Genomic DNA, 20,019 nt, shown 5'->3' with positions numbered 1-20,019 from the left:
GTCGCGTCAGGGGCGGAGTGGGACCAAAAAATCTACCGGGAAATTTCGTAGACCACCGGCCCTCGGTGGTAAAAAAAAAAAAAAAAAAAAAACATTTGCTAAAATAATATAGCGGTGAATGAGAGAATATTAAATAGATTTTTTTTGTTCCTCTATAGTTTTTTCACAACTTTCTAAAAGAGTAAAAAAATTGCGAGATATGGATAACGGCAGTCAGAAGAACTCAGAAGAGAGAAATATGTCACTTTGTCATCACTCCCACAGACGCAGCATTAGAAACCCTCACAGCAGCATTAACTCGTTTTTTGTAATTTTATTAAAGGTAATATAATATAAAATAGTGTTATAAATGTAAATACATATTTTTGTAAAATTGAAAATATTAAAAAAACTTTCCAGGATTTATGCGGATGATGACAGTTAAAACGTGCTAATTCCCATCTGTGCCTAGCTTCGACAACATGTGCTTCAGTTTATTTAACCTGTAGTATCTTTGCTTGTTGATGCCCGGAACATGTCTGTTATTTTGGAGCATTTCACTGCCTCCTCCATAATTTTTTTTCCTTTTGAGTCTGACCTTCTCAGCGCCAGATTTTTTAACGCTTGTGCTGAGGGGTGCTAGATCATTGACGGGGGAGCTGCGCAGTTATACAAATAATAATTGAGCAAAACTTGGCCACTAAATATTTAATATTCAATTATTTTAATGATCACAATTAAAGTTTTAATTTTATTAAATTGAACAAGCGCAACATTCAGCATTCAATCAAATATTCTAAAAGATGTAGGCTATTATTAGCCTACTACACTGTAAACAGTGAATAGTTGGATCAACTTAAAAAAATTACTTCAATTGGTAACACCTAAATAAATTAAGTTTTCTCAACTTAAATTATCGTGGAAAAACGTGATAATTTAAGTTGAGAAAACTTAATTTATTTAGGTGTTACCAATTGAAGTAATTTTTTTAAGTTGATCCAACTATTCACTTTTTACAGTGTAATAAGGTTATTTCAATATAATATTTCGTTATTTCGAAATTTATGTGCGTGCAACAAGCAAGATGTGAATTTGTAAATCCGGTAACGCGTGCATTGATTTTAAGTAATAAATTAGTGTTTTCTGACAGTGTCGGGTGTCGGCTGCAAAGATGAAGTTGACGATTGCCATATATAGTGAACGCGCCTATAGAGAGAAATGCATGATTACGTAATCAGAGAGTAGCCTTTTTCTTTTCGTTTTGAATTATTTCGTTTAAAGATATTTCAAGCTTTGTGTATTTGATGTGTTTCTCATGTCTGTGTGAGGCATACACTGAGTTTTGTTAACTTAGTTCGGATGAGATGCGCTCAGTTAACGTGCAATGCAATTGACCGCGCGGGCGCCTCCATGATTAGGCTATATTGTCTGTTTGTTATATTTGCTTATTATTAAATCCAGGCAATTGGTTGATAAAAAAATGATTAAAATTAAGATACAATTTATACAAAACGAAATTCACTTTAATGAAAGGTTTTCTACAAAACAAAACTGAATGAAATGGTCAAAATCATGTCTGTCTGACCCACCCACTCCAAGTCTATCGATATATAGCGCATCATATCTTACTTGTGCTGTTCACTTTTCATAAATAAACATAAATGGAAAAGAAATGACATTATAATATTTTAACAAATATGAAACTAAATGCGCTTATTTAATGGCTACAACAGTAGGCCTAGAGACTCTCTATTTGTGCAAATTGCTGCACATTCATTTAATTCTGAATTTTGCACAAGTTGAAAGGCGTTTGTTCAAATCAAGTTCACGGATAATTGTGCGTGCATTTATGAATCATTATGATACTAAAATCATAAAAATGCTATGTACTAAAAATCAGATGAGCCCAGAATATGAACGCAACGTTTAATTACACGTTAATCAATTTCCTCCCATAGAAAACCATTAGGCCTAAGAACGCTTAATGTAGGCTAGCTTAATGCAGATTAGAATGCCCCCTTATTATGTCGAAATAACGACTTATTATGTCGAAATAACGAGATATTATGTTGAAATAACGTCTTAATATCTCGAAATAACAAGATACGTTTTTTTCTTTTTGCTTCAAAATGCGGTTCAGGGCTTCCATAGAATATCCTACAGCCTGAATATAGCCTAATTGCTTCCAGAAATTATTTTTGGGGGTGCTTTGGTCTTTCTTGGGGGTGCTGAAGCAACTGCTAGCCCCTCCCTAGAGCCGCCCATGCTCAGCGCCACCTTTCAGTTTTCTTTTTTGCCTTTCCATCATTTAACTCACTCTCACGGACGTTAGACTTCCAAGACGTGACGAGGAAAAAGAGGTGTTCGGCGGCTTTTTACATCAAAGGCCGACCCGATTTTGGGAGGGGCCGCTCACTGATCCCCCTATGTTTTTGAAAATGCTAGACATGGTTGGACCTGCCGAACGGGTTGAGCACTTTTATATACTGTGTTGAGCAGAGAGGCTGCACAGTTTGACCAGCGAGAAGCGGCCGCACATCAGGCCGCCAGACGGTGTTGCTAAAATAACTTGCAATGTATAACTATTATCAGACCGGCCCTCCGCGGCCTCAAAACACTACCGGCCCACCGGGAAAAGTCCCGACTCTCCCGATTGCCACTCCGCCCCTGCGTCGCGACAAGGCAAGCAAACCAAGCAATTGCTTGGGGCCCCAAGACAACGACTGGTTAAGAATAAAATGCAACGACAAACTGTGCGAGCGCCCCTTTGATAGTCAATGCAGTAAAGTGCAATGACACTGTTATCGGGATCCCCCTCAGTAGTCGCTGACAGCAGCCAGCCAACCACGCGATCTCTGCTGCCGGCAAAATTTCAAAACCTCCTCGGCAGTCTTCATGAAGCGGAATTATGCTTCAGGAAGCCAGAAAAGAAAGAAGAGAAAGGAAGAGGGGGATAAGAAAAAACAAGATAGTGGTAAATTACACTGGATAAAATAGCTCTACTTGTCTTGTACAAATGGTGTAATTTTGCAACAGGTAGTCTAGCAAAAATATGTGTATTAGCTACCTGCCTGACGGCAAATGCTGCTTGTAACGAACAGTTAGTGCAACTTTTTTTCCGAACGGACGGAATATACATACTGTAATATGTTTTTTTAACGGGATAAGGAAGACGCAGATCTGTTCCAGAATCACTGTTTATCGTATTTAATGACATGACATTGCTATTTGTAATAGGTTTTGATGAAAGTGTCAATGAGGAAACCTCCATGTCCATTTTGCTTGGGCCCCCCAAATTCCTTCAAACGGCCCTGCACATACGCTTTTGTTAAAGATGATTAAATTCTAACTTTTTATTCTGACATTTAACCATCAATAAAAGTTCATTAAAATTTCAGGTTGAAATAAATGATGAGCAAAGGATCAAAACGCAGCAGTTTAGGTTTTATTTTAAAAATGATCTCAGGAACAGAAAACAAGAAGAGAACAATGATATATATTAAGATTTTTTTGTAGGCAAGAATTTAAGGTTTATATAGAAAGTGATATATAGAAACTATATACAAATACAGGCTTTATCCAGAAATTGATTTTCAATAAACACACATATGCAGATACATATAAACTAGTGTGACAGATTTAATCACAGTTGTCTGGCTTACGGTATGCACCAGTCTGCGCACACGTCACACAGCAGGATGCGCGCACGCCCTCAGATCACTCAGATCACTTGGATGTGGCTCTGTGCAAAAGATAAAAATGATATAAATACTGTTCATTTTCTCACACAAACCGCTCGTTGTTGTGTCTACATAAACTGTCATTACAAGAACTGAACACTAGAGGGAGATAGAGAAGGGCGATTGATCAGTGTAGATACAAGAGAGAATGTGAGATGTACATGTGAGTTCGATCTGGATTAAAAGAGTGAGCATCTAAGAATTTCTTGTGCCATCGCATCATTTATTGTTTTATAAAATTAAGTAACAATATAACAAATTGGTGACGAGGTGGTCTGCATCTATATTGCGTGACGATGGCTGCACTGAACGCTTCATTTCCAGAGTTATTTCTGCCTTGTCCGGGTGAGCCCAGCATTCCATTCACAACGTGGACCAGGATGTTCCGCAACTATCTTCTCGTCGTGGGAGCTACAGGTGATGCTTGGCCAGAGGCAAGGAAAAGAGCCTTGCTGCTTCATTGCTTAGGAACCGAAGGACAAAGGATTTTTTTATACCTTACCAGAGACTGGAGATACACTGGAGTCTGCTATCACTGCGTTGAGTACACATTTCACCCCTGCCATAAATGTTGTGGTAGAACGTCATAATTTCCGGAAACGAGTGCAAGGTGCTCACGAGTCTATAGTGAATTATATTGCTGCACTGAGACAGTTAGCTGCAACTTGTGATTTTCCTAATACAAATGACATGATTCGAGATCAACTCATTGAGCATGTGTCGGATCCTCGAATTCGCGAGAGACTGCTCTTAAGACCTGACCTTACATTGGCAGAAGCTATTACAACTGCGACCCAAGTCGAGTCTGCACCGGAACAAGCAAAGGTCATCGGGGAACGGAGTTTTCCTGTGCAAGCTGTCCAAGTTCAACAAAATGCCGTTCAGCGCAAACAACAAAGAACCACGTTCACCGCAAATACCTTTTCAAAATCTTCTGCACCTTCTGCGCATACACGCGCATGTTTTCGTTGTGGTTCTAGTGGACACTTGGCTAATGCAAGAGAGTGCCCGGCTACAAGAGCAATATGCAAAAACTGTTACAAAGAGGGACACTTTGCACGCGTGTGTCGTTCGGCTCCTACGCACACAGTTAGAGAAGTTGAGTTACCAGAGTACACGTTACTGTTAATTCAAGGATCCAGCATGCAGAATAAAATCCAGTGTGCTGTGGGCATCCAGACGCCTAAGTCCTTTGCAAACGTGGAACTGATCGTGGATACTGGCGCTTCAGTATCAGTTCTGCCTCGATCTGTGTATGAAAAACACTTCAAAGGTACACATTTGCAGCCATCGACAGCGCAACTAGTTACATACTCGCGCTCGCCTATTACTGTGCTCGGCTGTCTGCCAGCTACTGTTATTAAAGACAATGTAGAAAGCTCTGCTACCTTTTTTATTGTGGAATCAGGAACTGCTCTAATGGGGATGGACTTGATATCTGCTCTACACCTTTGCATAGAAGGGAATACAATCACTTCTGCACGGGCCGCCGACTTACCTGCTTCTCTTCCTCTGACACCAGTGATGCAGCTTTCCTCTTCTGCACCTGCGACAGGTTGTGTGAAAGGGTTCATGCATAAAGTGAAAGTCTTACACTCCGCTGTACCTGTGCGACAAAAACTGCGACGTCTTCCTTTATCAGTACGTGCTGCTGTGTCTGATGAACTGAACCGCCTTCTCAGCGCCGGTGTAATAGAGAGAATTGATGCTTCATCGTGGATCTCACCAATTGTTGTAGTACAAAAAAAGACAGGAGGAATTAGAATGTGTGTTGATTTGCGGGAGCCTAATAAGGCTATTATAGTGGATGCTTACCCTCTGCCACAAATGGAGGAGACTTTAGCTGCCTTGTCAGGTGCAACTGTTTTTTCTACCATTGATCTGGAAAACGCTTACCACCAGGTTCCGCTCCATCCAGATAGCCGTGACCTTACAGCGTGTTACGATATTATGTGACACCAAGCTGTGCGACTTCGGTGTTTCTAGTTTCTTTTGTATTGTTTCTGCCGCTGTCTGTTTTTTTTTACTTTCACTCTCGCAGGCGAGGTGCTGATCGGTCGCCTGATTGGCTGTCAACCATCGGAGAGGAGGGTTCTGGCGTGCTGACGTCTGCAAGTGAGATCCAGTTATATGGTTACCGGAAACCCGCGGGAACTATAAAAGGAGTCATGGACGCACTAGATGGCGGCGGCCTTTTTGTTTGTGAACTTGACTTTGTGTGCTCGGTATTTTCTTCTTTGTTAAGCTTGATTTGGTTTTGCTTGTTTTCAATCTTTGAGAATTTATTAAGCTTTGTTAATGGGTTTGAATTTGGTCATGTGAGATCTCGTTGTGTTGCCGTCCTATTCTTTTATCTTATGTTTGAGAGCGGTAACGCTGTGCTTTGGGAATGATAAAGGAAGAGGGACAGGTAAGAGATGTCACGTGACGTACATCGCACTTAGGTTTATTTTCTGTTTAGACACACTAGGTTAAGAGGGCAAGTGCCATTCGTTGTATTTTTGTTTGATAGTTAGGGTAGGGAAGTATACGACGTCTTGGACGTCGAAGACCTTTCCTTTCTACATTTTTCTTTCGTGTTAGTTAGGTTAGTTTTAAACGACGTAGAAAGATTCTTTTGTTTTATTCTTTTCTTTGAGTTGGCACTGTCCAGTTATTCCCTTTTCTCCTTCCAGGTCTGGGATAATATAATTTGCTGGTTTGTTTGATTTATTTCTGATTGTAAACAACTTTAATTGTTTTTTTTTTTTACTATCTATATATATGTTTATATATAGATATATTCTTTGACCAGTTGCACATAATAAATGTGTTCAAACGCTCTGCTGCTTCTTGGGTTCACTCACTTTCCAGTGTTCTTATGGTAAATATTGTTGACGGGTGACATAATGTTCCCCTTCTACCTTCCTAGACTTTAAAACCATGAAGGGTCGTAACACAGCGTTTATAACGCACGACGGGCTGTTTCGTTTTTGCCGTGTTCCGTATGGCCTCGCATCGGCTCCGGCCGCATTCCAGAAAATGATGTCAATAATACTCAAAGATATTCCCAATGTACAGAATTACTTGGATGACATCATCTGTTTCGGACGTACACAGCAAGACCATGACGTTGCTTTGGATGCTGTCCTCAAACGTCTAAGCGAGGCTGGTCTACGAATGAATGAGAAAAAGTGTCATTTCCGTCAGTCCTGCTTGCGCTTCCTTGGACACATGGTGAATGGAAATGGTATCCAACCTGATGAAGATCATCTGCAAGCAATAATGCAGGCCCCAGCTCCAACTGATGTCACCAGCTTGCGCGCTCCTTTCTGGGTATGTTGTCCTGGTATAATAAGTTTATACCTAATTATGCCACTCTCGTTGAGCCGTTGCGTGCATGCCTGCGCCAGGATTCTGAATTTGAATGGACTGATGATGCCCAACAGAGCTTTATGGATGTTAAGAAATGCTTAGTGGACAGTTCAGCGCTTGCCCTATTTAACCCAGAAATGCCAATCATTTTGTCCACTGATGCATCAGATTATGGTCTGGGAGCGATATTATCGCAGGTGTACCCAGATCACAGTGAACGCACAGTGGCATTTGCGTCACGAACCTTAACCTCAGCCGAACGGCGTTATTCAACTGTGGAGAAAGAGGCTTTAGCGTGTGTTTGGGTCGTCGAGAAGTGGCGCACATACCTCTGGGGCAGACGTTTTATGCTGCGCACTGATCACCAGGCGCTGACAACACTGCTGTCTACGCGGGGAGCTGGACGTGCCGGGATGCGCATTGCTCGGTGGTCAGCTCACCTTCTGTGTTTCACTTATGACGTTGTGTAACGGGCTGGCTCATCAAATCATGTTGCTGACTGTCTGTCGCGGTTGCCTCTTCCTCTCGCTTCTGCTTCTACCTCTGATGATGAGCCAGAGCTGGTCGCTTTACTGTCTACTGCCCTGACTGCATTTTCACCATCCGAGTTCGAAACTGCTGCAGCCTTGTGTCCTGAACTGACCGCTTTATGCACCCAAATCGAAAAAGGATGGCCTGTTTCTGTAAAAGCTGTGCATACCGACCTTCAGCCCTACTACAATGTGAGGAATGAACTTAGTGTCAAGGACAATGTGGTGTTCAGGGACACCTGTCTAGTAGTTCCGGTGACATTGAGACATACATTAATAACTCTTGCGCACGAAAGTCACCAGGGAATCGTGAGGACAAAACAGCGCTTACACGAACTATACTGGTTCCCTGGAATGGATCAGATTATCCAGACTCAGGTCTCCTCGTGCGAGCTGTGTCAAAGGCTGGATAAATCTGCTCGTACGGTTACCGCCCCCCTCCAACCGGTACCTTTTCCAGATGCACCATGGAGTAAACTGGGAATGGACATTGTCGGCCCGTTTGACACTGCTGGTTGGGACTGTAAGTACGCTATTACCTTAACTGATTACTATTCCAAATGGCCAGAAGTTGCCTTTACATCGTCTGTGATGACAGGGGTTGTTATTGACTTTCTCAATGGCATTTTCAGTCGCCATGGTTACCCGGTAGAGTTGGTTACGGATAATGGGCCACAATTCACGTCGGATGCGTTCACCACCTTTCTGCGAGAAAGAGGCATTGCGGCAGTTCGCACGGATGTCTATAATCCAGCCGCGAACGGGGCTATAGAACGTTTTAACAGAGTTTTTAAGGACTGTGTACAGTCGGCTATAGTACAATCTAAGCCATGGAAACGTACTGTTACAGACTTTCTTCAAGTTTATCACTCTACTCCACATGCTACCACGGGAGTTTCACCCTTCGAATTACTCCATGGGCGGAAGATGAGAACAAAACTGAACGTTGCCCTTCATTCCCCTGCAAGCACTCTCCAGGCAACGGATGTTCGCAAGCGAGTTGTTCTTAAGCAATCTCAAATGAAGCGTTATACTGATGCAAAACGTGGAGCACGACGGCTTATCCTCAAAGAGGGGGACAGGGTGCGAGTGCGCAAGCCCTTTCATGTGCCGAAGGGACACTGCAAATTTTCTGATCCTGTTGAAATTGAGAAACAAGTGGGTCCGAATACCTACTTGCTAGAGGATGGAAGGAAATGGCATTCGTCACGATTGGCACGAGCTGTTCAGATGCCTGATCCTGCAGCTGAGCTTGCGGTGCAAAGTTCCTTCTGTAATGAAGCTGATAACTTTCCGCGGGTTGAGGAACGTCCGTCAAGAATGCGCAAACCTCCCTCATGGCTAAAAGATTTCGAGACGTAAATGTATAGTTATACATTGCATAGTCTATAGCTTATACGTTCTGTTCCTGTTATAATTAAGATAAGCTTGTTTTTGTGCTCAAGCACTACATTTAAAAAAAAAAATACTGTTCAAACCATTTTACTTCCTTGAGTTATTGCTTAATGTTGGAATGAAACATCTTTTTGTTTTATGGTAATTACTGATAGATTAAGTGGGAAGGAAAATATCTTACGTATACATGGATTTCTCGGCGACGTCATCACTGCTTGCGCACGCAACCAAGAGGCAAAAGACCCGCGGTCTTCGTACCGGAGTAAAGGGTTTAGGCTAGTAGCAAAGTGGTGGTGTTGTCGCTAAGTCAAAATGCCATGGAGTTGTTGTGTAATTTATTTACATGCAGGCCTATCTGTTGTGTTTTATCTGCTCATTTAAATTATACGTGTTGTAAGTAATTCCAAATCTAGGCGAATGGAAGAGTGGGACAGAAGGAGGAAGTTGTATGTTATATTCTTTCTATTCATAATTTGACGAGCTGCACATGACCACATAGCACGTAGTTGTATGCATCAAGGGATTTGTACGCTCTAATAATTTCTCTTGTATACACACTTGTCTGAATAAGATAATTATATATATCAGGCCATACAATTGCTGGCCACTTCTTGTCATCCACAATCCAAAGATCATATATTGCGTAGGGATCCGACAAGATCTCACCATTGCTGAGATTAAGTTTTTTAATATTTATATATATATTATAATCGCCACGGTCGGAGGTACTAATGGCTTCCCACATAATCCATCGTCAAATCTTTGATTTACAGTAAAGTAACGTTATAACTTATGTGTCATGAAATGTTGCAGGTCGTAAAGTAACGTAAACAAAGTTAACTTATATAAAAGCAAATTCGGGCTCTAGAGATGCTGCACTGCTAACATTGGCTATTACATTACTAACTTAGTCTAACATGATAATTCATGCATCACAGTATGTCCGGATTTTGATTCGTAAACAGTTGGACGTTTTAAATATGAGACACAAACAAACAGATCCAACTCTGAAATTGCAGTTTATTATTGAGTCAACAAGAAATTACAAACAATGCAAAATCTACGTTAATTACAATGTTCTTTTACAGAACTCGGCATAACAGATAGCGGTTTTCTGCCTCCTGGATGCGCGCGCATCGGGTATTGTTTGTATACAAGAAACCCGTGTATTGGGGGTGTATTGTTGTGTCTACATAAACTGTCATTACAAGAACTGAACACTAGAGGGAGATAGAGAAGGGCGATTGATCAGTGTAGATACAAGAGAGAATGTGAGATGTACATGTGAGTTCGATCTGGACTAAAACAGTGAGCATCTAAGAATTTCTTGTGCCATCGCATCATTTATTGTTTTGTAAAATTAAGTAACAATATAACACTCGTTTCGTGTCTTAGGCCATCAATGTGTACTTACGATGGGGAATTGTTTAATTTGGACGATGAGGAATTGTTTTAATTTGGACTCTGTGCATGCTCTTTGAGGCTACGTCTACATTAATCCGGATACATTTGAAAACGGCGTTTTCGTTTATAAACGCTCTCCGTCCACACTAGCGTTTTCAGGCGTTTTCGGACGTTTCAGTGTGGATGAGAAACTTTTGAAAAACGCCTGAAAACGCAAAATTCACCTTTACTGCGCATGTATAAAACCCCACCAAACATCACTGATATGATTCAGATGGAAAAATAAATAATGAAGTTATCGCGCAATTCTTCTGACAAGATCATTTTATTCAGTAAAATATCTCACCATTCACTGATGCGTCCAGGTCGCACGCAGACACCATATGTTTGGTCTAAAACGCGACTGCTCTCATGTATTACCGCAGGACAGCAAATGTGAGTACATTCTGTCATCTTTGCAGGACTGTGATATGAAGAGTGTGAAACAGTGTGAAAGTGAATAGCACATAACTGGCACAATACTGGTATAAACATGAATATCTATTGGTACAATATGCGTCACATGACTAAATTTACGTCATCGTTTTTAAATCCCTCCGGTTTCACAGTCCACACTGCAACGCGAAAACGGCGTTTTCAAATGTATCCACTTTGGAGTGCGTTTTCAAAAAGCTTCGTTTTCATTAATAAAAACGCCGTCTCAGTGTGGACGGAAGGCCAAAACGGAGAGAAAAAGATGCGTTTTCAAACGAAAACGTATTAGTGTGGACATGGCCTGAGACAGTGACCACAGACCTGCATTATATGACTGACAGACAAGAACGGTTTGACCTAAAAATATCAAAATTGAAACTACTGCGGAAAAAAGGACACCTACATCTTGGATGCCCTTGAGGTAAGCTAAAACATACCAAAATTTAATTTCAAAGTGAACTATCCCTTTAAGTGTGACAGAGAAGAGAAACACAAGAATTTCATGTTTGATCTGCTTTAAATCTGGTCAAAAGATGCAGATCTTGAGATCTTCGATGTCTCCCGTCAGATGAAAACATGATCTCTGTGTGGAAGAGATACAATAATAAACTTCTGTATATAACAGCTGTTGTCAGATGATGAATTACAACTCATAAATGCAGATGAACATAAACCTGTATAAAAAAAATCAATATAGCATATTTCCTACATTTTGCTGATCCATGATTAAAGTTATGCACAATGTGTAAATGACTTTTAAAGAATGTTTTAAGATGGAAGCTACAAACAGAAACAGAAACCAAACAAACAATCAAACTCACATTTGTCTGATATCACTTTTTTTTAAGTCAATATTTTAATTATGATATTTTGAAGCATTTGTAAATTTTTTTGCTGCATTGATAGAATGTGATTGTATTAAATGTTTTACCTTATATCTTCAGTAGCCCGTGTTTATTCCTGGTTTATGTCGAGTCGTTGTATTCTTGCTCCCAGATCTTCAATGTCATTGGGAGGGTCATTGATCTCCTTCAAATGGTTTGGAAACTCGACACAGATTCTGTTGATTTTATCCCCTCGACGTGAGATTTTAAATTGTGTGTAAATGCGGTGTAAATTGTCTGTGAGTCCACTGAGTCGTGATGTTTCTATATCTGTTGAGCAATCTCATCCACCTGATGGGATCCGCTGTGGTTCTGAAGACCAGAGCACATAGCTTTCCATCATCAGGTGGATAAACTGGACTATACACTTTGAAGAGAACATCAGGATTTGCGTCCAGCTCAGCTTCTCTAATTCGTTTCCGTTCAGGGACAGTCAAGCCTGAAACATCCCGTCTCCCGTACATGTTATGACCAGAGGTTGCCATTTCTAGTCTGTTTGAGGATTGTGAAGGTCCTGTTTAAACCTCTTGTCTACCAGCTCATCCTTATAAACCCTAGTGGTTTCGCAAGCTGAACAGAAGATGACTGAAACTATTGTTCAGTCCAGCACATATTTGATTCAGTGCCAAGATCAACACGTGTCTCATGGTTTCTCCACATACCTCTGAAACTGTTATCTTATGTTTTATTGTGTTTGTGTTCATGTTCCTGTGTTTCCTTTGTCGATTCTCGTTCCTATAGTTACTAAATTCTCTTTGTTCCCACATTTAATTATTCCCACATGTATCTAGTTCAGTTCTCTGTGAACAAATACTTCCTTTTTTGTTCATTCCTTTGTCGTTTCTCATCGTTAGTGGTCTGACCAGGGGCGTCACTAGGCCCTTTTTAGGGGGGCTTCAGCCCCCCTAAACTTCTGCCCAGCCCCCCTAAAAAATATTTGATTAATAAATTTTTGATCGCTTCAGTCCCCTTTTAAAAACTCATTTGAAATGGCGTAAAGCTGCGTCAAGTTTCGGCTCCTCCCCTTATCTGAGTCTGACTGCTTGGATTTAGCGCATTTTTCAATCTGCAGCGGCGCCGAGCAGAGCGAACATCAGAGAGTAGCCTACAAGGTGTGTCGTGAGTGCATTTATTGATAGATTGCTATGATATTACATCTGCATCGGTGCAGTTCTTTGTCATAAATGCATTGCAGTTTACATAATGTAATTACTAAAGAGCATTGGGAGCAACACAGGACGGTTCGGTTTCTCATCCGAGTGCGAATTTTAGCAGCACGACTGACGCTTCAGTTTACGGTCAAGGACAAGTTAAGAATAAGTAGCTAAACTAAACATTTTATATTTGACAGTTTTTTAGGTCATAAATGTTAAACGAATGACAAAAATAATTCGAAAACTAATAAACTTTTTGTCTAATTTCGCCATTTTGAGCTGAAAATAGGCCTATATAATGTGTAATTATGTCATTGTGAGGGGACAAGAAACATTAACAAAGCCGTTTTCATAGGCACAAGATTAATAATGCATGTGTACTTGTTGAGAATTAATATAATACAATTTGTAGCCTTCGGTAAATTAAAAAAGTTCAGCTTTAGGAGGGGAAGAGACAGGGCAAGATCAGGAGACTGAGAGAAAAAGACAGAGTAATGGAGATGAGGAGAGAGCAGCTTTTAAATCTATTTCTTATCCTTTTTTGGCCTTCAAACGTCTTGAAATGCACATATCAGAGAAATAAAAATTTAACCCCATAACAACTTCAAATGTATGACCTCTTTGATTATAAAGCCCTGTCTACGGCCATGTATCAGGCCTAGATCAATAATGAATGTGTACATATTGTGAATGAATTTAATAAACTTAGTTACCTAGCTTTCCTGGTAGCTTTGTCTGAGAAAATGATTCATAAATCAACCTATCAGTTGACCCTATGTTTACTTTCTTCACTGACAGACAAAAATGAAAAGCCTATATCAGTCAAAGCTCAGCTTTAGGAGGGGAAAAGACAGAGCAAAATAAAAACAAAGAGAAAAAGAGTGTGATGCTGATGAGGTGAGAAAAAAAAACAGCTGCCCGCACATGGTTGTAAAGCTATTGTTATCCAATTTTTTTGGCCTTCAAAACATCTTAAAATGCACATATGTAGATCAGAGAAATCAAAATTTTCTCGGGGAGCATGCCCCCGAACCCCCCTAAATACCTTACATTCGGGACCTCTGATTATAATACCCTGCCATATGCATGTTACTGGATGATATAAATTAAACTAGTTAATAATGAGCATTAGACCATAAACTAACTTTTTTTTTTTTTTTAATCATACCCTCAATGGGGGCTGAGCCCCCCTAAAATGAAAATCCTAGAATCGCCCCTGGGTCTGACTTTCTTCCTTTGTGTATTCTCTGACTGTGATTATCATTATTAAAGTGTTTATCTTGGATTACTTGTGTAATGCAACTTCTTTGTTACCACCATATACTTTGTGCATATGTTCAAATTTTTTATTTGAGGTGTTTGCTTTGTTTCCGCCTGTGTATGGTTTACTTTTTTGTTCGACCGTGACAAGGTTAATGTGTGTTAATAATGTGTTAACAGTGTAGTAAAAGTACAAATGTCCACTAGATTTTTTTGTAGTCAAAACTTTAATAAGATTTGTGTTTATACAGAAATTGGATTTCAACAATAAACACACCCTGAGAAATATTGTGACATATTTGATCACACTTGAATATGACTTGAATATGACAGAGAAGAGAAATAAAAGAAATATAGATTTGGTCTGCTTTAAAGGGGACCTATTATGCATTTATTGGACATAAATGTGTGTTGGCAGTGTATGTACACAACCACCCAATAGTGATAAAAATCCACTCACTCCTTTTTTATTAATCCCCATAAATCATCAGCAGTGTCTCCCAAATGACCTGTGTTCAGAATGTGGCTTTAGTGACGTCACTTCAGCACAGGCCCCGCCCACCAGTGTTGACAGACACTGCCGTTTTAACATAGACCCGCCCTGATCGAGTTCACAGCGAGTTGTACACATCCGCCATTGCTGCACTGATGAGAATGTCCCCCAAGCGATGTAGGTGTTGTGTGGCTGGATGTATTAATCCACATAGCTCTCTCTATTTACTCCCGAAATCTGAGGCAGCCGCTGAAGACGAGGTGGAATTATTTTGTTTTCAAAGAAAATGCTCCCTCAACTCTACCGAAATTCGTTTATGTACTTGCGCACTTCTTATACTGTGTTTACTCAGCTCAAGATTATGGTGATTTTCTGGAGTAAAACTGATGCTTCATCTTTTGTGTGATGTACAATAAACTTTATTAAACTCATCAGTATATTTTTGATCATCATTCGGACCTGGTCAGAAACAGCAGACTTGTAGGCTATTAATAGTGGATACATACAAGCAGATGACAAATACGTTATGACCGTAATTAAACTAAACTATACCTGTTCCATCTCCATACAGCACTCTGATTCTGTAGGCATTATTGTCCGACTCCGGGTCGAAATGAACACCGTTACTGAGAATTTCTGATATTATCAGAGCCCGTCTACGAAGAGCCTTGGCACTTTCTATTAGCCCCATTGTATCGATCTTGGTTGCAGTTCCATTAGAATTCCACTGGAGGTGATCGCGGGCGAGTGCAGACTGAATGGGAGTCTATGGGGCTAGACGGCAAATGCATCTCTTTCTCCTGCTTGTCGTTGAATCAACGTAGATTTTATTGTTGATTCTGCAAGTTCAATATAGATTATAGTCCAAAAGTCGAATAAATGAGTAATTATGTCCTTTCAATTTCATACAGGTTGGGCCGTTGTTGGCCGGAACACGCTAGCATTCTGCTAATATGTGACGTCATCACATGGTTCATCACAAACGGATTTTTAGAACAGATAAGTGAACTTAAAAATGCAATTTTCAGCTGAGTGTATTATCTTAGCCCCCCCTTTTGAATGCAACTTTCAAATTACTTGACAAAAAATTACATCCTGAGAAATGTGGATTCTGGGGGTGAAACCCCATAGACTCTCATTCATTCTGCACTCGCCTGCGAGCGCCCCCGCATGGACAGAGACGTGTTACTGTAGCCAGTCCAGAAACCGGAAGTAACCTGAGAGTGCCAATTCTCTTCCTATTAGACATTCTCTGATATTATCATCATTCCATGAGATGAAATGGGCTTTATGCCTAGCTGCACTACTTCCTGAACTTCAGCCAGCTCCTTTGTTTCCTGTCTGCCGTTATTGGACAAACTGATTAATCCAGGTGTGCCTGACCTCAGTAGTCACAACAACAATAATCAGGCACACCTGGATTAATAAAGTTTGTCCAATAACGGCATACAGGAAACAAGGGAGCTGGCTGAAGTTCAGGAAGTAGTGCAGCTAGGCATAAAGCCCATTGTCCTGAGACTGATGCTGAGTCCCAATTCGCATACTATCCGTCCTAAATAGTATGCGAAACTAGAATTAGTACGTCCCAAATCGTAGTATGTTGAAAAGAGTATTCCAAAGATACCCGAATGGTCTACTATTTCCGGTTAGAATTCGAAGTGCAGATCAATGCACACATAGACATCATATAGGTAGACGCCCTATCGACCGCTACTGCCTATTGGCACGGACGAGCCGTGGGGCCGCCATCTTAAACCGGTCAACCGCTCCGCTCAGTGTAATCTGTTTGGCAGGTGTCAGCACATTTAATTAATCATATCTCACTGAATACCGAACCGATTTTCACGCGGGTTTTTTTGCTGCAAAGGTCATACATGTAGCCATGATACAGGACACATTGCATATTTTATTCACAAAATACAACCAATAGTACGGTAATGTTAAATGTTAAATCTAACTTGTGAAAAGTAATCCCCGAGCGATGGTCCGCCGATTTGAGCAGGAATATGCTGCACAGTGCTCTGGCGTCTACTGCTGCCATGCAACGCAAATAGGAGTATGACCGGTTTAAGATGGCGGCCGCATTTCTTGCGCCCAGCGGCCAATAGGGCGTCTAGCTATAAATGATGTCTATGAATGCACACTCTAACGGCTAATATTGCCCACAACCCATTGCGTGCGGGAGGGAGGAGCTTTGTGTTGATGGTGGTATCTATGGTGATGTAAACATGGCAGCCGGATGCAGCCGCGGAGATCGCCCTCAGTTTTCAAGTGTAAGAATTCAAATGTTTAACCCTTATTAAAGTTATATTTTATTATCTCGTAATATTAATGGGGTTATGTTGTGCCAAAAAGTACCGTGTTTATCTTGTAGGGTCATGCAAGTGTCTTTTTTTATGTATTTCTTCTGATGTTTGTCTTAGATTTATAAGTTACCTTACTATAAACCCTTATGAAAATAAACACCTTTTACTACACTAACCATAGTTTAACCACACTGACTTATTTGTAGTAATACTGTGGCTGTACACACGTTAACTTTATCAGTCCAACCAAATAAACATGGTTACTACACTTTTACTATAGTAAAAGCATGGTTCATTTTCATCTGGGTATTTTTGAGTATTATACATAAGTATAAAATACGTTAAACAATAGTTATACTATAAACTTTAAATATTTTAGCTTTCGTTACACACATTGCACATGCACGTCAGAACCAGCCGCCTCACAAACGACCTGCGTTTGGTTGATCTACGACGACAGCCTGCTTCACTCCTCAATTTGGTATAGGACACATTGTAAATGTATTTTGGAAAAAAACTATGAGGAAAAAAAGATGGGAATAGTAAATACAATTAAATTGGACAAATAAGAATGAATGAAATGTAAAATGTTTTGTTAACAGTCATGGTGTGCGTAACTAGGCAAACACGTTCGCGTTCACGTTGCATGACGTCATCGAAGTATGTCCCAGAACGTGCATACTCTTTTGCTACACACTAAAACAGCGCGTTTTTCTGAGCACCAAAAAGTGAAATTATATAAAAATTATGAAATTATATAAAAATTTAAATGGTGGCTGTCATAAAAAAAAACACATTACAGATTTATTCAAACATGCATTACATATTGAAGAATATTGCAAATTATAATGAATATGTAATATGGTGCATAATTTAAAAAAATTATCCTCTCTAGAGTTAATATTTCTCGCTGACTGACGAGTTTATGGTCACTGGATATGTTTTTTTCTGAGGTAAATGTGACGTTACATGACATTGTTTACTAACGTCTTTCCACGGTTGAAACACTGATTGAGCGACTCAATGTCACATGATACGGACTTCGATAAGTTGTACTCTATCTTTTAACACACTTTCAGATGCTCATTCATGTTTATTTCGCGCTGTAACTGGTGTTATTAAGGCGGAAGAGAAGATCATGTGACTGCTGCTTCTCTTGAGCTGAGCTAGAGCGAATAATTCAAATGATTGTCAAATCATTTTGACATTTGCGTATCATAATTACTACTGCGGTGATCTGGTTTCTCCACTGTATGGATCTTCATGTGTAGCTTCAGCTGACTTTTAATGGAGAATCTCTTTCCACACTGATCACACGTGTGCGGCTTCTCTCTGCTGTGGATCCTCTCATGTGTTCTCAGATGTTCTGACCGATTGAATCTCTTGTCACAGTGTGAACACTTGTAAGGTTTTTCTCCAGTGTGAATTCTCTGGTGCAGTTTTAAACCGTTCGCTGTAGTAAAAGTCTTCTCACACTCAAAGCACATGTACTCTCTCACATCCTTATGAATTTTCTGATGTCTTTGTAGATATAGCAGGAGTGAAAAACTCTTCCCACACACAGAACATGAATGCGGCTTCTCCTTCATATGAACGGCCAGGTGTTTCTTCAGGGCTGATGTACAGAGAAATGCTTTGCCGCATTGATCACATGAGAACGGCTTCTCTCCAGTGTGGATCCTCATGTGAACATTAAGATTACTTTTGTTTGTGAAACTCTTCCAGCACTGATCACACAAGAACGGCTTCTCTCCGGTGTGAACTCTCATGTGAATATCAAGATTGTTTTTTTTTATGAAACTCTTCCCACACTGAGTGCATGTGAACGGCTTCTCTCCGGTGTGAATTCTCCGGTGTTGATCGAAACTCTGTTTGTGGGAGAATCTCTTTTCACACTGATCACACTTGAACGGCTTTTCTCCGGTGTGGATCCTCATGTGAATTTCAAGGTGTGCTGTTTGTGTGAAACTCTTCCCGCACTGATCACATGTGAACGGCTTCTCTCCAGTGTGAACTCTCATGTGAACATCAAGATTACGTGTTTTTAAGAAACTTTTTCCACACTGAGTGCAGGTGAAAGATTTCTTGGCTCTTTTCTTTAAAAATGTCTTTTTAGTCTTTGAGCGACTCAAAGGTTTTTCTCCAGGTTTGACATGATGTTCTTCCTCCACTTCACTCAGTTCTTCACTCTCCTCGCTCTCTTCCATCAGGTCTGACATGAAAAAAAAAAAAAAAAAAAAATTATTTTCAGTACATCAAAAGGACATTCAAATGATGCAAGACAACTGCTACATAATATTATCATGAATGAGGTAGACCGATCTTGATTTTATTTTTTTATTTTTTTACATTACACAGACAAATCCCATATTTCTGTAGTGATAACCAGGGATGGAAATGAACTTTTTTGTCCACCGGCCACTGTGGCTGGTGGATTTCAAAATCTACCAGCCACTCAATGTTTTTATCAGCCACTTTCTTGTTTTTAACCGACAAGGTGTAACTGCATGAGAAAATTAATACTACAAGATCTACAATAGGCTACTTAAAGGGATAGTTCACTTTGAAATTACATTTTGGTATGTTTTAGCTTACCTCAAGGGCATCCAAGATGTAGGTGTCTCTGTTTCCGCAGTAGTTTCAATTTTGATATTTTTAGGTCAAACCGTTCTTGTCTGTCAGTCATATAATGCAGGTCTGTGGTCACTGTCTCAAAGAGCATGCACAGAGTCCAAATTAAAACAATTCCCCATCGTCCTAATTAAACAATTCCCCATCGTAAGTACACATTGATGGCCTAAGACACGAAACGAGCGGTTTTTATATCGTTTTTACCTCTTGTACAGAGCCACGTCCAAGTGATCATTCGTTAAGAACTGCCGTAGCCAAGGCGAAATAGTGTATATGCACCAGTCTGCATTCAGATCACTTGGACGTGGCTGTGTTACAAGAGGTAAAAGTGATATAAATACTGTTCGTTTTCTCACACAAACCGCTCATTTCGTGTCTTAGGCCATCAATGTGTACTTACGATGGGGAATTGTTT

At 40.2% G+C, this 20,019-nt stretch overlaps 1 protein-coding gene across 1 annotated transcript; it reads right to left on the bottom strand.

Moving 5' to 3' along the window:
• Positions 1–14,080: 14,080 nt before the first annotated feature.
• On the bottom strand, positions 14,081–19,784 carry LOC311089574 (uncharacterized protein). Its single transcript, XM_084124311.1, has 2 exons — positions 19,569–19,784; positions 14,081–19,185 (listed from the first exon to the last, which is right to left on the bottom strand). Exon 2 carries the CDS (start codon positions 19,178–19,180, stop codon positions 18,170–18,172), a length of 1,011 nt encoding a protein of 336 aa, XP_083980437.1. The 5' UTR covers positions 19,181–19,185; positions 19,569–19,784; the 3' UTR covers positions 14,081–18,169.
• Between the last annotated feature and the right edge of the window lie 235 nt (positions 19,785–20,019).

The sequence above is a fragment of the Abramis brama genome (genome assembly GCF_963993115.1).
Source record: "Abramis brama genome assembly, chromosome: 9".
NCBI classification, from domain to species: domain Eukaryota; kingdom Metazoa; phylum Chordata; class Actinopteri; order Cypriniformes; family Leuciscidae; genus Abramis; species Abramis brama.
This window is presented reverse-complemented; position numbering and strand designations above follow the sequence as displayed.

Bases quoted from the DNA above. Each gene is read 5' to 3' on its own strand.
- LOC311089574 (XM_084124311.1), bottom strand. From the start codon at position 19,180: ATGGAAGAGAGCGAGGAGAGTGAAGAACTGAGTGAAGTGGAGGAAGAA.